Below are 12,422 nucleotides of genomic sequence, written 5' to 3' on the forward strand. Positions count from 1 at the left end.
GGTAATTAATAAGTCTAATAAATACTCGTAAACTAAAAAAGAAAATGTAGATAAGACGTCATGCTTATAAGAGAATTTTGTATCTAAAATATGAGGCAGTGGATCACGACCTTGCCATTGACATAAAACAATATATTATAAAGTGTCTAGTACTATGATTATTTGTGGTAAAATTAACAGGCGATAAAATTAAGTTTATACTCACAATAAAACGTGAGTGAGTTGCCGTCATAAAGTCTCGACTTTTTTATCGGTGGCAACTCGGCGATGGTCGGTGACGCTTGCAGTTTGGTTAAACGGCAGTTTATGGCTATTTTGCCTCCATTAATCGCTTTACTACGCACCCGCGCCCGCAGCCGCGCGGCTAACTCACAAATTGACAACCCTTGCTCTCATTCACTTCGATTGTCTTGCGACGAAAACCATTTACCTTTTTATTATTAGTTGTTATTAGGTAAAACATTAACTACTTATTAAAGATTACAAAATACTTACATACCTACTTGTTTTTTTTTTTCAAAAATTAATTAAATAAGTGTGAACGTAGAGTGCAAATACAAAATAAACTCATACTAATTATTAAAAAAACGTACATACTTACTTGCTTAACTGATGAGATCGCTTAAAGGATTTTTTTCGAAATAACAGTTCAGGATTTTATAAGAAAAATTAATAATGAAAAATGAGAATGTAGAGCCGTGAGCGGCGGGCGGGCGGCCGGCTGCCGCCTACGAGTGCGGCGACGGTTCGTCCGCCCGCCACTAGATGGAGGCGCGTCGCGCGCCTGTGTGCTCGCCGCCGTGCGCTGCACACCGCCGCGCGCCACCACTCCGCGCTCGACCGCGCTGCCGATCGCGCGCTTTGTGTTTTTCTCTTCATCTTGCAATCACATTACGATAAACTCGCGACTTCGTTCTCGCCGATAGGAAACTACAATCAGTGCTTGCAAAACTTTTCAGTCGAGACCTGTTTCATGTCTGGGGACTATTAACGATACGATTTTTGTTATTATTATTTAGAACTGTTTCGTGCTATCTAGACTTGATTTTTTCTGATAATATCCTGAACGACCTCACATCGTCGAAGCGTTGACGGGCAGCGTTTTCCGAAAGTTTTCCGATAGTGTCGGGTCGCTGCGGTCGTCTCCCGTCCGGCCGGCGAGCTAAATTGGGAACCGCGTTTTGACTTTCATGTGCCGCTGCGTGGTCGCGTGTGCGCGTGGTGCGATGTGCCCGCGACGCGCGTGAACTGCCGGCCGCTCCCTGCTCCCCCGTGGCTTGCCCGGCCGCCACCCTGTACCCTGACAACCATGTCGGGGGCCTCGGCGCCTGCGACGGGGCCGCCGTGTCGCCAGCGCCCGCCTCCGGGCACTCCGCCGGGCAGGCCTGGTGGAGCATGATGAACGGCGTGGGCGGCGCGCTGTACGAGGAGGCGCACGCGTCGCCCCCGGGCGGCTCGCCGCCGGCCGCGCCCGCCGCCGCGCCGCCGTCCGCCTCCAGCGCCTCGCCCGCGTCCGTGGGCTCCAACCCGCCGCAGCCGCTGCACATCCCCGCCAAGCGCTACGAGCCCGAGCCGGGCGTCATCCGGCACGCGCAGCAGTCCTGGGGCTACCCGCCCGACGCGCCCGCGCCCTTCGACCACCAGTACCCCGCCGGCCCCACGTACTACAACCTGCCGGTCGAGCGAGAGCGCAAGTCGGCGCTGCCCTTCTGGCCGAGTGGGGGTGAATATAAGCCTTACGCAGATGGCTGCCACCAAGGTTTCACCCAACCCTGTTGGAATTATCCCTATGGAGCCCCTCGCGGAGACCAGCCGCTGCCCTACGTCAGTGGGGAGGAGCGACGAACTGCCGTCTCCGAAGCGTCCGGTTTCTCTCACGATGCCTACGGCCTTCGAAACTACGCGCCTGAATCAGTATCCAGCGCGCCCTATCCGCCCCCGAGTGGCCTACCCGGTCAGTATTTTACCATGTGTTGTCTAATCTAGATTCGTAAACCACTTCGAACCTTGAGCACACGTTTATTCTTCCGATCACGTCACCATAATGTTTGTAATCTTTTCCCAAGCTTATCGAAGGCACATGGGCTGCAAAAACATTTCTTAAATTTGTCAACAAATAGCTCTGTGCAGGCTCAAGGTTCGAACATCTACCTACTACCTGTCCAGCTACTTAATGAAAAATTTGTTTATGACCTTATTAGATATCTCTTTAGTGGACAGATGAATAGATTTGTAAATATAAATAATTATTATTTAATATGAGTTTATCAACCTTGACCCTTCCAAGTGTGGGTGGTACCGCTAGCCGCTAGATGGCAGTGGCGCAGCGCACACAGCTTCACGAAAGACCAATGTGTGCGTGAGGTAAGTAGTGTGCGTGCCGCACACGACCTGGCTTCTCGTGTGGGTGTAAGTTTATCATTATCAGCTCCATCCAATGCTGCAGACTGCAGTGGCTGCAGTCTTTATTTAAAAGAATGTTACTAAGGTTGTAGTTACACTTGATTACTTTTCCTACATGAAAATCTTTATCTGAATTCTTGCACTTTTTGGGTGTGGGATGGATATTTTTATCATGGAGAATACCTAATTGCTATCTGAAAGTTCTACAATTAGGTACATTGAGAGTTCCGTAAAAATCTCAAAACTCCATAAAATACAGTTTCTACAATCATCAGAGTAGGTATTGTGCAAAAGCATACATAGGTAGGTACCTACCTACGACACTCAATCAAAACATTTTCTCACAGAGCACCATAAATCTGATGAATGAACGAAACACGTGCTACAAAATGTTTAAAAGCGAACCGTAAGCATCGTTTTATAGGCAATGTTAAACGGCGCTATACAACCGACAATAAATTAAAGTTTACGTAAAATAAAGCGCTAATAAAAATGTATAACTAATAAATAAACACCGATACCTGGGCGTTAAGATAATAAACAGACGATCTTTGAGTAGTGGCAATAAACCAAATATTGCCACAATAAACACTGTTTAGGCTGATGAGGCGATAAAAAACAAACTAGATCCTGGGGGCGAGGTATACCGTACGGTGTAGTACGAAAACTACGCCAGTAAGATGTAGATATATCAATTATCAATTTTATGATCGTAAAACCACGACTACGTCATGCAATAATAACAATACTGGTTTCTTCCCCAAATCACTAGTAAGTAGTAATTAGACAGCCTCTAGCGAGTTGTCAATACAAGCAATAAAAAGTCTTCATTCATAAACGGTCGACGCTAGTTCGCTTTCGATCGCTGAACCTAACCATAAAGATGAGTTTATCGCGCCTCTGTTACGGCAGAAGGTGTAACTTGACATAATTTTGCGTAAAACGTGCATATAATGGGCCATTAAAAGGAAACAATTGTTGAAAAAGTTATACGAGTGTTCACGTCACTTTATGATTGTGTGTTTACGGCCCACCTGAGGTTGACATTGACTTTGATTTGTGCATTTATGGCTTACGAACGGTTTGAAGAACAGTTATGGTCTGTTCGGAAACCAGACTTCGCGCAATCCGGTTTGCTTTATAGGCACCTACCTACTCGCGATCGCGGTTTTCAAGCCTATTGAACAACGTATACCTACATTTCTATATCTTTATTTACGAATTAGTTGATGGAGACTAAATCTATATTAAGTAAGTAGATTTCCCAGTAGCATACTTTGAATAGTTTTTAATGAATTGTCAACAAAGTGTCTCCAGTAGGTAAGTAATCCTACTTCAGCCAATCAGTTTCAGCAGTTTGTAGTACCTATATTCCTAATTATCATATTATTATGTCTATTCCTATTCAGCATAACAATCCTCTTTTGCCTCTGGTACAATTTCTCTTGGGCCGCAAAAAAATCAATATTAATTTTCAAAAACAGCATTTGCTATTTAATTATCAACAATTTCCAGATTTTTCATTTTCTTTAAAACGCTATTTTCAACGTGAATCGCTAAATAACCCTCTCATTTTAAAGCTATAACTGGAATGACAGAAACAAAATGCCAGCCTACACCGTAAAAGACTTTGAACCTTAAGTCTTTGTAACAAGCAAGGTTATCTTGTTAAGGAGTCAGAGCGCGGTCTGGTAGGTAACTTTTATGGGCGAACGGAACCCGCACTTTTATTGCCTCTGATCGCTACCTATCCCCACATAATTGACAACTCCACTCGTCATTATGCCCTCTTTAAACAATTGTTGCTTTCCATAGGCGACACTTAGATGAGAAACCATAAACTTGGTATTTATGTTTACGGAAACTGATTTATTTTCATAGTTTCCACATAAGTAGTATGAACCCGGGTCATTACTCTCATAGCTTTATATATAATATGATATTAAGTAGTGACAATAAGTGGTCTGATAAAATATACCTAATATGTCACATTTAGTGCGACCTTTTCAAAACGAGCTTTTTCATTGAAATCCCTAAAAAAAAATTGACATCATTGTCATTAAAGAATACAACTGGAACCTGACCAAGCGTTCCAATTTCAACCAATAGGTCCTAAGTTATTGTTAAGAATTTCAAGATAGTTATCTGATGTCTTGTCTCACTAAAATTATAGGATTCAATCCAAATTCAGAAAACAGATCGTTCTATGTCAGATACAGTGGATTGACATGGCAAAACGGTGGATTGGATGGATTGGTACGATGCTATAGATAGATGGTGAAAAAGCAGACCCTTGTAAGTCAGGTCTAACGCTAGGAAGAAGAAGAAAAAAGACGTTAGATATATTTACAAAAACTGTGCAAAATTTCAACTCAATCGCATGAACAATACTCGAACGCACTGGTATCGAACGAACAATATTAGGCATAGTAAGAACTACCTAATATATCAATTAAGTAGATATAAAATTAATTTTCAAAATGTGTTAAAGTTTAGTTTTAACACATAGGTAGGTACTTATCTCAGATCCGTACGAGCAACATTTCTGTAAAGTGGGCGACGTTATTGCGGTAGGGCAGTTTTATGAACCTCACACTTAGGTGTCGCTCTTGATGGCATCAAAAACTTAGGGAAAGGTTTATTCGATATTATCCACTGTACAATAACTAGGTTAAAATAACTGATTGAAATTACAGAACGTAGAAAAATTTTAACTAAAACGCTTGTCAAAACTGGAAAAACATTAAGTATTTATTATTTAAGGAAGTTAAAAAGAAATTAAATATAATCTGTGCATATTTAATACAATAATGGTAATGATACAGAAGTGAATGAGTAGTGTGATAATGTGATTTCAATGTTATAAGAGGAAAATGTTCCTATCTCAGAAAAGCTAAAAATTCCAGTTTAGCTTCATCTTAATACTTGATGTACCTGCTGAGTACTGAAAATAAAGTGTACGTAAAATAGTCGTAAAAATTATAAACGAAGTAAATACCAAGTTTACCAACTTTTGGTTTTGCTTGTGTCGAATAGAAAACGTATAATCTCACCTCATGTATCACGATCAAGCTGGAATGCAATAAATTGGTGTGTCTTAGATGATTCATGAGAAAGCAAATGAATTATCCGTTGCCGATGGTCCGTTGTCGAAGAAAGTCTTATTTTCTTTACTGAGATTTATTACAACACATAAATCTGTTCTCGAGGCAAATGACGTATTTCTATGCGTCTGACTTTACAATGACTGTCCATTCCGATGTCCATGTTCCAGTCACTTTCTTCAATTTTCTTTTCCATCTCGATTCGATACATTCATCGACTAGAAATCACTACCCAAGAACAGTTATCAGTGGCAGTGGCTGTCTATCACACTTGATAATGATGATGATGATGATCATGACAAGAAGCAGGTAGGTATGTTTTGTGCGTCTTATTGCAATAAAACTATAAACTATTACCTACTGTAGGTAGTAAGTAGTTTAAAGCTTTATTGCAACAAGACACACAAAACATATGTAGAATAGAAAACAGAAGATGAAATGTTTGCCAACAGATATTTCGATGTATTACGCCACAGCTTACGCTCTTCGCTAGGGTTAGACAATGAGGCGTCTATTTCTCAACTCGAGGTACCGTTTTGCATAATAGGAAATAGTGCAGAGAGTAGCCGGGCATCGAATATCGAAAAGGTCGTGGGTCGCATACAAAGTGTATGAGCGATGATCTCATCAAAAGAGCCGCTCACATAAATCGCGCTATATGCATCTTCTAACGTACCGTGAGCCAGCCTGCGATTGTTTCTTTGAACGTTGCATAGAAATAGCTGGCTATAAGCGAAACGTACGGTCACGCAGCTCTACGTGTGCATTCTTGGTAATTAAAACCTACCTACAACAACGTGAACACGAATATTTTTAAGTCTTTTTCCAACCGACGAGTAAATCTTACTAATTTATACATCCATGCCTGTAGCATAAATTGATCAAGTTGAATAGAGAAGAAATGTTTTGAATTACTAGGGCTAATTAACACGCAAGCCTATATAAATTACTTAATATAATATTAACTAAAGGATGCCCGCGACTTCGTCCGCGTGGCTTTCTATAGATCCCGTGGGAACTGTTTGATTTTCCGGGATAAAAAATTTGCCTATGTCCGTCCCCGGGATATACGCTAACCCTGTACCCAATTTCGTCAGAATCGGTTACACTTTTGGGCCGTGAAAAGGTAGCAGACAGACAGACAGACACACTTTCGCATTTATAATATTAGCATGGATTTTGATTGTATGGGCTTTTTTGATGGTAGAAAATAAATTATCACAATATTGTGTACTATGTTGTATTTTAATAAGGTTTTTTCTCTGTGCAGGATCTCTGTCGATGTCAGTGGGTGTCGGCGTCGGTTGCGGGTCCTCGAATCCCCTAGATTGGACAGGACAAGTCACTGTGCGTAAAAAACGCAAACCCTATTCAAAGTTCCAAACCCTCGAGTTAGAAAAAGAGTTCCTTTTCAACGCTTACGTGTCGAAGCAAAAGAGATGGGAACTCGCGCGGAATTTAAACCTCACTGAGAGGCAGGTGAAAATATGGTTCCAAAATAGACGGATGAAGAATAAGAAGAACTCCCAGCGGCAGGCAGCGCAGGCGGCTCAAAACAACAACAACAACTCGAACGCGAACAACCACAACCACCACGCGAGCCACCACCACGCGCCGCACCACGTGGCGCTGCACCACGCCCCGCCCGCCAAACATCATCAGTGACCCGCGCCTTTCTCTGGGACTTATCCCCTTCACCACGGTATAGCTAGCTAAATCCGCCGGGAGGAAGTTCCAATAAGGACTCAGTTGTGTTGTGCTCGATGGTCGTACTTAAAGATCCGAAAGATGTTCGTTACCCGATAGACTGTAGGAAAGTTTGCTGTACCGATCTGTACGTAATGTGGACGCTTGCCGGACGAGTGCCGGTGCGCCGCGAGTCCCAGAGAATCTCACCGTAAGATAAAATTATTGTGTTGTCGATTTGTGTATAGTATTAATTACGAAATTATTTTCTGTAATTTTAACGAGACTAAGTACATGAGTAGACGATTCCTGATATTGATAATAGTATCTAGTATAGCGCTGATAATGTATTTGAGAATTATTTAAGCGTAGAAGCTCGAATGAAATAGAAACGTCACCTATGAATTATTGTATCTAGATAGTTTATTGAAAATGAATTTTGTAAAATATTTTGTGAGACTGCTTTATTGTTGTATTCGTATCGCTGTTCAGAGGGTGGTTAAATCTTGACTAGTTAACTTTTATTTTCGTTACCAAATTGTTGAATTACTCGGGTTGCTTTGGTGGCAGTTGTAGAAATATTTTCGTATGGAGTGCGTTGGATACCTATAGATCTTAGATTTGTTAATTGGCACATTGAAGCCGGTTAACCCTAATACTTAAGAACGTAGCATCGACGTCGCTTATATAAGAAAATATAATTAAAACGCAAAATGATCAAATATTTATTACTGTTTATTTTCTGTCTCATTATTCATAAATTTGTTATTTAAATTATCGATTTCTGACAAAGCTTTAACTCGGTTCCAGTAGAATTATGCATTAAGTTACTGTTATGACTTTTTGAAATATTGAAGTTGATATTATAATCAATATAATTAGGTTATGGGCATGTGCATTAATACTGTCCTCTATTGACTCATTGTCCTGTTCGCTTAGCCTGTCTATTGCTTTTTTTTATTATTTTTTGTTTTAGTTGAATATTTTATTATTTATTTATACACGAAAATAGCAACAATCTATGTAATAAATATATTATTATAAGTTGTATTTTTGGTCTAGTACATCGAAGGAAAACGTGAATATTAGATGTACGTAATTGTACAGCTGTTTAAAATTATGGTGTAATAGATACCTCTATATACAAAATATCTAGTTACAAGAATCAGCCCAGTGTTAGAATTTAACTATGAATACTATTAAACTTACTAGCTACATCTTCCCTATTTTTATCTTATGTCTATGTAATAAATGTTCTATCGTAAATTAGTAATTTACTCGGATCTATTTCAATATGATGTCCGTTACATTTTAATAGTGTGTAGTAGTTTTTGTACAATAATGGCGACCTCGTCTAGGTAACCGAATTTCTACATAAGCGCAAGGCATCTAAGAAATATTCTTATGATTGTACGAGTAGCAATTCGATTATGAGGATATGGGCACCTATCTTCATAGCAAGCTTAATGTACCATCAGTTTTTACGACTCAAATTTTATTTATCACTCAATGACACAATATGATTATTAAAATCTAATTGCTTCATTACCTTAATAGTTGACTAAAGATTTAAAGAGCTATAGTTTAATATTTTATATGGGAATGTGGCCATGTCCTCGTGTGTCATGTTATCAAAAATATACTTTGTATGTTCCTCTTTACACTAAACAAGATTGAATATTTTGTAAATTATTTATTTCCCATACCAACCATTCTTAAATTCCGATTATTAAACTCGGTCATAGTCAGAGAGACTGTTTGGATATCTACCTATACTTATGTAAAAGGCTACTTGAGCAATATTTAAGTACAACTTTCATATGTTTTTATGGTCTACCTTTTGATTTATTCAACTATATTTTAATTATGTTAAATTAAAAAATCTACTCTAAATCTTATAAAAATATTGAATAGAATTCAGTTCAGTATTAAGATAGGTTTTGCATTAAAAACTTAACGCAACATAATTTTTATGATATTAGCTGAGTAGCTACTTATTTTAGAAAATAACCAAATTCGCCTGTTTTTTATGAAATCAGAAATAGATAGATGCATTACGTACCTACCTATTTAAAATTATGTTTACATTCTTATTTGAAAAAGGTGTGAGCTACTTGTTTTAGATTCCAGACAGTTTCCTTTATACCAGTTTTCATTTTATCACTGATATTTATTTTCCATAGATAATGAATCTATAGATATTCTTTTTAACTATGTAATAATAATTAAAGGTCTCGTAATTATCACTGTACAGATAAATTAATGTAGTAAAAGTCACACCTGCGTGTGAGGTCTTATTAAGTAATAATGTATAATTAAATGAATGTGCTCCGACAGTTTTATGACGAATTTAGAAAAGAATGTATGAAAGGGAAAAGAATTAAATATTTCGTCGTGTCTCGGCCTATTTTTTTTAACCGTCCTATAACAAGTTTAGCTACACGCTTATCTTGTGTTGTATGAATGAATACAGCCAACTCATGTAGGTAAGTTTGAGAGTTATAGGGCCTTATCACTTTTCTACAGTTTTGGCTGGTGAATCAAATCATTAACTTTCACTCCTTCCTTCACCGAACATAATATTGGTAAACTAAGTACATCTATGTATATAGGTACCTCTAGTTCTTGCAGAAATGCGAGTTTTTCAGATTAAGGAATTAGTTTTTGAGCTTAACTACTTAACGTTCATATAGGTAGGTAGAGATGTCGTCTCATTACTTGAAACTTGAAGTCTAAGATGGAAAAGACGGTCCAACGATAGTGCTTGGTAAGTCAGTCAGATTGATATAGGTAACTACGTCATGAACGGAGCTTAAAGCAGGTACCTGATAGGCAGACTATACGGCTTCTTTGGCAGTCTTAGGATATAGGCACGCTACTTCGAAAGGACTGGTAGAGTTGCGCCAGCGGTTAAAGCTATCTACTTTGATCCTCGCCTTGCATAATAAAATCTACCTTGTGGAAATCTAAGCAAGATGAACCTAGATTTCACATGTAAAAAGTAAGTACGAAGTTGTCATGATATTCCTAGGTAGGTAGGTGGCTGATCTCAATTTTAATTTTTATCTAGATATTCCTTGTAGTTATCTACCTAATTGATAGTAGATAGGTAGGGTAAGGTATCTATCTATCTTAAAAGCAAGAGGGTGGTAAACAGACCTTAAGAGGGGTCTCTCCGTCACTCGCTTCATACAAACGTAGTTCCAATTTCATTTGAATATTAAGCAACCAAAGCCCATGAAGTTTTGCACACATATTCTAGAAACTAATATCTATGTCTGTTGTTTTCCAGATTTCTGTTAAAATATTCTGTTTCAAAGTTACGCGGTCTTAAAAATTTACATACAAATGAGCCCCTGTAATTTTAGAACTACATATTTTTAGAAAAATCTAAAACACCACAGACACAGATATTAGTTTCTAGAATATGTCTGCAAAATTTCATGAACTTTGGTTGCTTAATATTCAAATGAAATTGGAACTACGATTGTATGAAGCGAGTGACGGAGAGAGCCCTGTTAAAATTAAATGGCTAGAGGAAAATATTGTATATTTTACTAATGAACTTTTTTATTATTAAACTAGGCTCAATTCAGCCATGCTTCGCAGTGGCTTAGTCTGCTAGTTATTAATAATTAGGTAAATTCTTGTGTAAGTAGGTAATTAACGTTCCCATGGGGGAACTTCGGGCTAAAAGGTAAGTATATAAAAACTCTTATTATAGAAATGTAATGTTAGAAACATTAGGTAGGTATACAGAAATGCAACGACACAAACATGTGAACGCCGAATTTTTATGCATTACAAGATAAGCACAATGGCGCCCTCTTCAAGGAAAATGCGGGCTACAAATCGTTCAACTTAAATCTTACTTAGAAAGCGCCATCTTTTGACGGGTACAGATTGGAAGATTACTTTCAATATTTTCGAACCACGCCTAAATTTTTACACTACATAGGATGTGGCAGACGAAATATTTATTATTATATTTATTTATTAAATTATTGTTATTAATCTTGGAGGTTGAAACGAAACCTACCATCCTACCAACCTATCAAGGGTTTACCTAACGAAAATTTATCTACCTTACAACCAGGTGAGATTGCAGTCAAGGGCTAATTTGTAAAAAAAAAGGTGAGTCAGTAGATATACTGACGTGTGCAGGAAGGAATAGGGCAGGTAGGTAGGTACATATTTTTTTTAAATGTTTCACAATATACCTAAGTATAAATATAATTACTTACGATAAATATAAATACTTACTTATTTTTAGTGCTTAAAGTGAAGCATTAAGAACAACGTAAATAAGTATTAACTTATAACTTTATTGTGCCTACTTCTTAGATATACTTATCTAGATCTGAGAAGTAGGTACAAAAAGTTATTCCTGTAATGATATACCTATGTGCTACATTGTAACCAATAGGCACATGTACTGACCTACCTATGCAGTCTTACCGGTTATTCTGGTGCAGGCCGCCCCCTCGCCAATTAGCATTTAAATGAACCGACCGATACAACTTTATACCACCGGTTATCAATAAAAGACCTACCCGTTTCCCGATCTTTGAACGCACGGCCACAGAATATGGCACGACTCAATAGATGGCACAGAAATAGTAAAGCTTCGTTCACAATAACTGAATTGAAGCGAACAAAAGCTTCAGGAGTTAAGGTGATTGAAATCATAGCGAAAGGATTTTTGAACTTATGCGGTTTTCAGGTAAAATAAGTAGATACAAAATTATAGGTTTGATGAAAAAAATCACCTGAATCACTTGGAGCAGGAACACCCCACTGAGGCTGATTCAGCTTTTGAATAAGTAGGTAGCTAGGTAGGTAGGTAGGTAGGTAGTCATGGTGACTCAAATAATACATATGTAGTTACCTATCTAAGTAAGTATGCAAACAATATTTTTTTCAGTTGGAATTTCTTGAATGATGGAAAATTATACTTTTAGGAAAATAAAATATTATGAATGAATAGAAATTCATCATCATCACGAATCATGCTTACCGGCTCACTACAGAGCACGGGTCTCCTCACAGAGTGAGAAAGGTTTTGGCCATTGTCTACCATGCTGGCCAAGTGTGGATTGGCAGACGGCAGACGAATTGAAATTACATAAGTAAGTAAGTACCTACCCCTTATTCATCTACCTCTATCATTCACTTGGGTAAGTATAACATAACGTAGCTAAGTATACTTATAAGTAAATATTTGTTGTT

At 38.4% G+C, this 12,422-nt stretch overlaps 1 protein-coding gene across 3 annotated transcripts in view; it reads left to right on the forward strand.

The window, feature by feature from the left end:
• LOC123868837 (homeobox protein abdominal-B) overlaps positions 1 to 9,592 on the forward strand; it is a 69,976-nt gene extending 60,384 nt beyond the window's left edge. For all 3 annotated transcript variants that reach the window (XM_045911483.1, XM_045911485.1, XM_045911484.1), the window contains 2 exons: positions 1,355 to 1,954; positions 6,778 to 9,592. In XM_045911483.1, the coding sequence (XP_045767439.1) occupies positions 1,355 to 1,954; positions 6,778 to 7,172 (995 nt within the window). In that variant the 3' untranslated portion in view covers positions 7,173 to 9,592. The remainder of the gene's footprint in view (positions 1 to 1,354; positions 1,955 to 6,777) is intronic.
• The last annotated feature ends 2,830 nt before the right edge of the window (positions 9,593 to 12,422 follow it).

The sequence above is a fragment of the Maniola jurtina genome, chromosome 10 (assembly GCF_905333055.1).
Source record: "Maniola jurtina chromosome 10, ilManJurt1.1, whole genome shotgun sequence".
NCBI lineage: Eukaryota > Metazoa > Arthropoda > Insecta > Lepidoptera > Nymphalidae > Maniola > Maniola jurtina.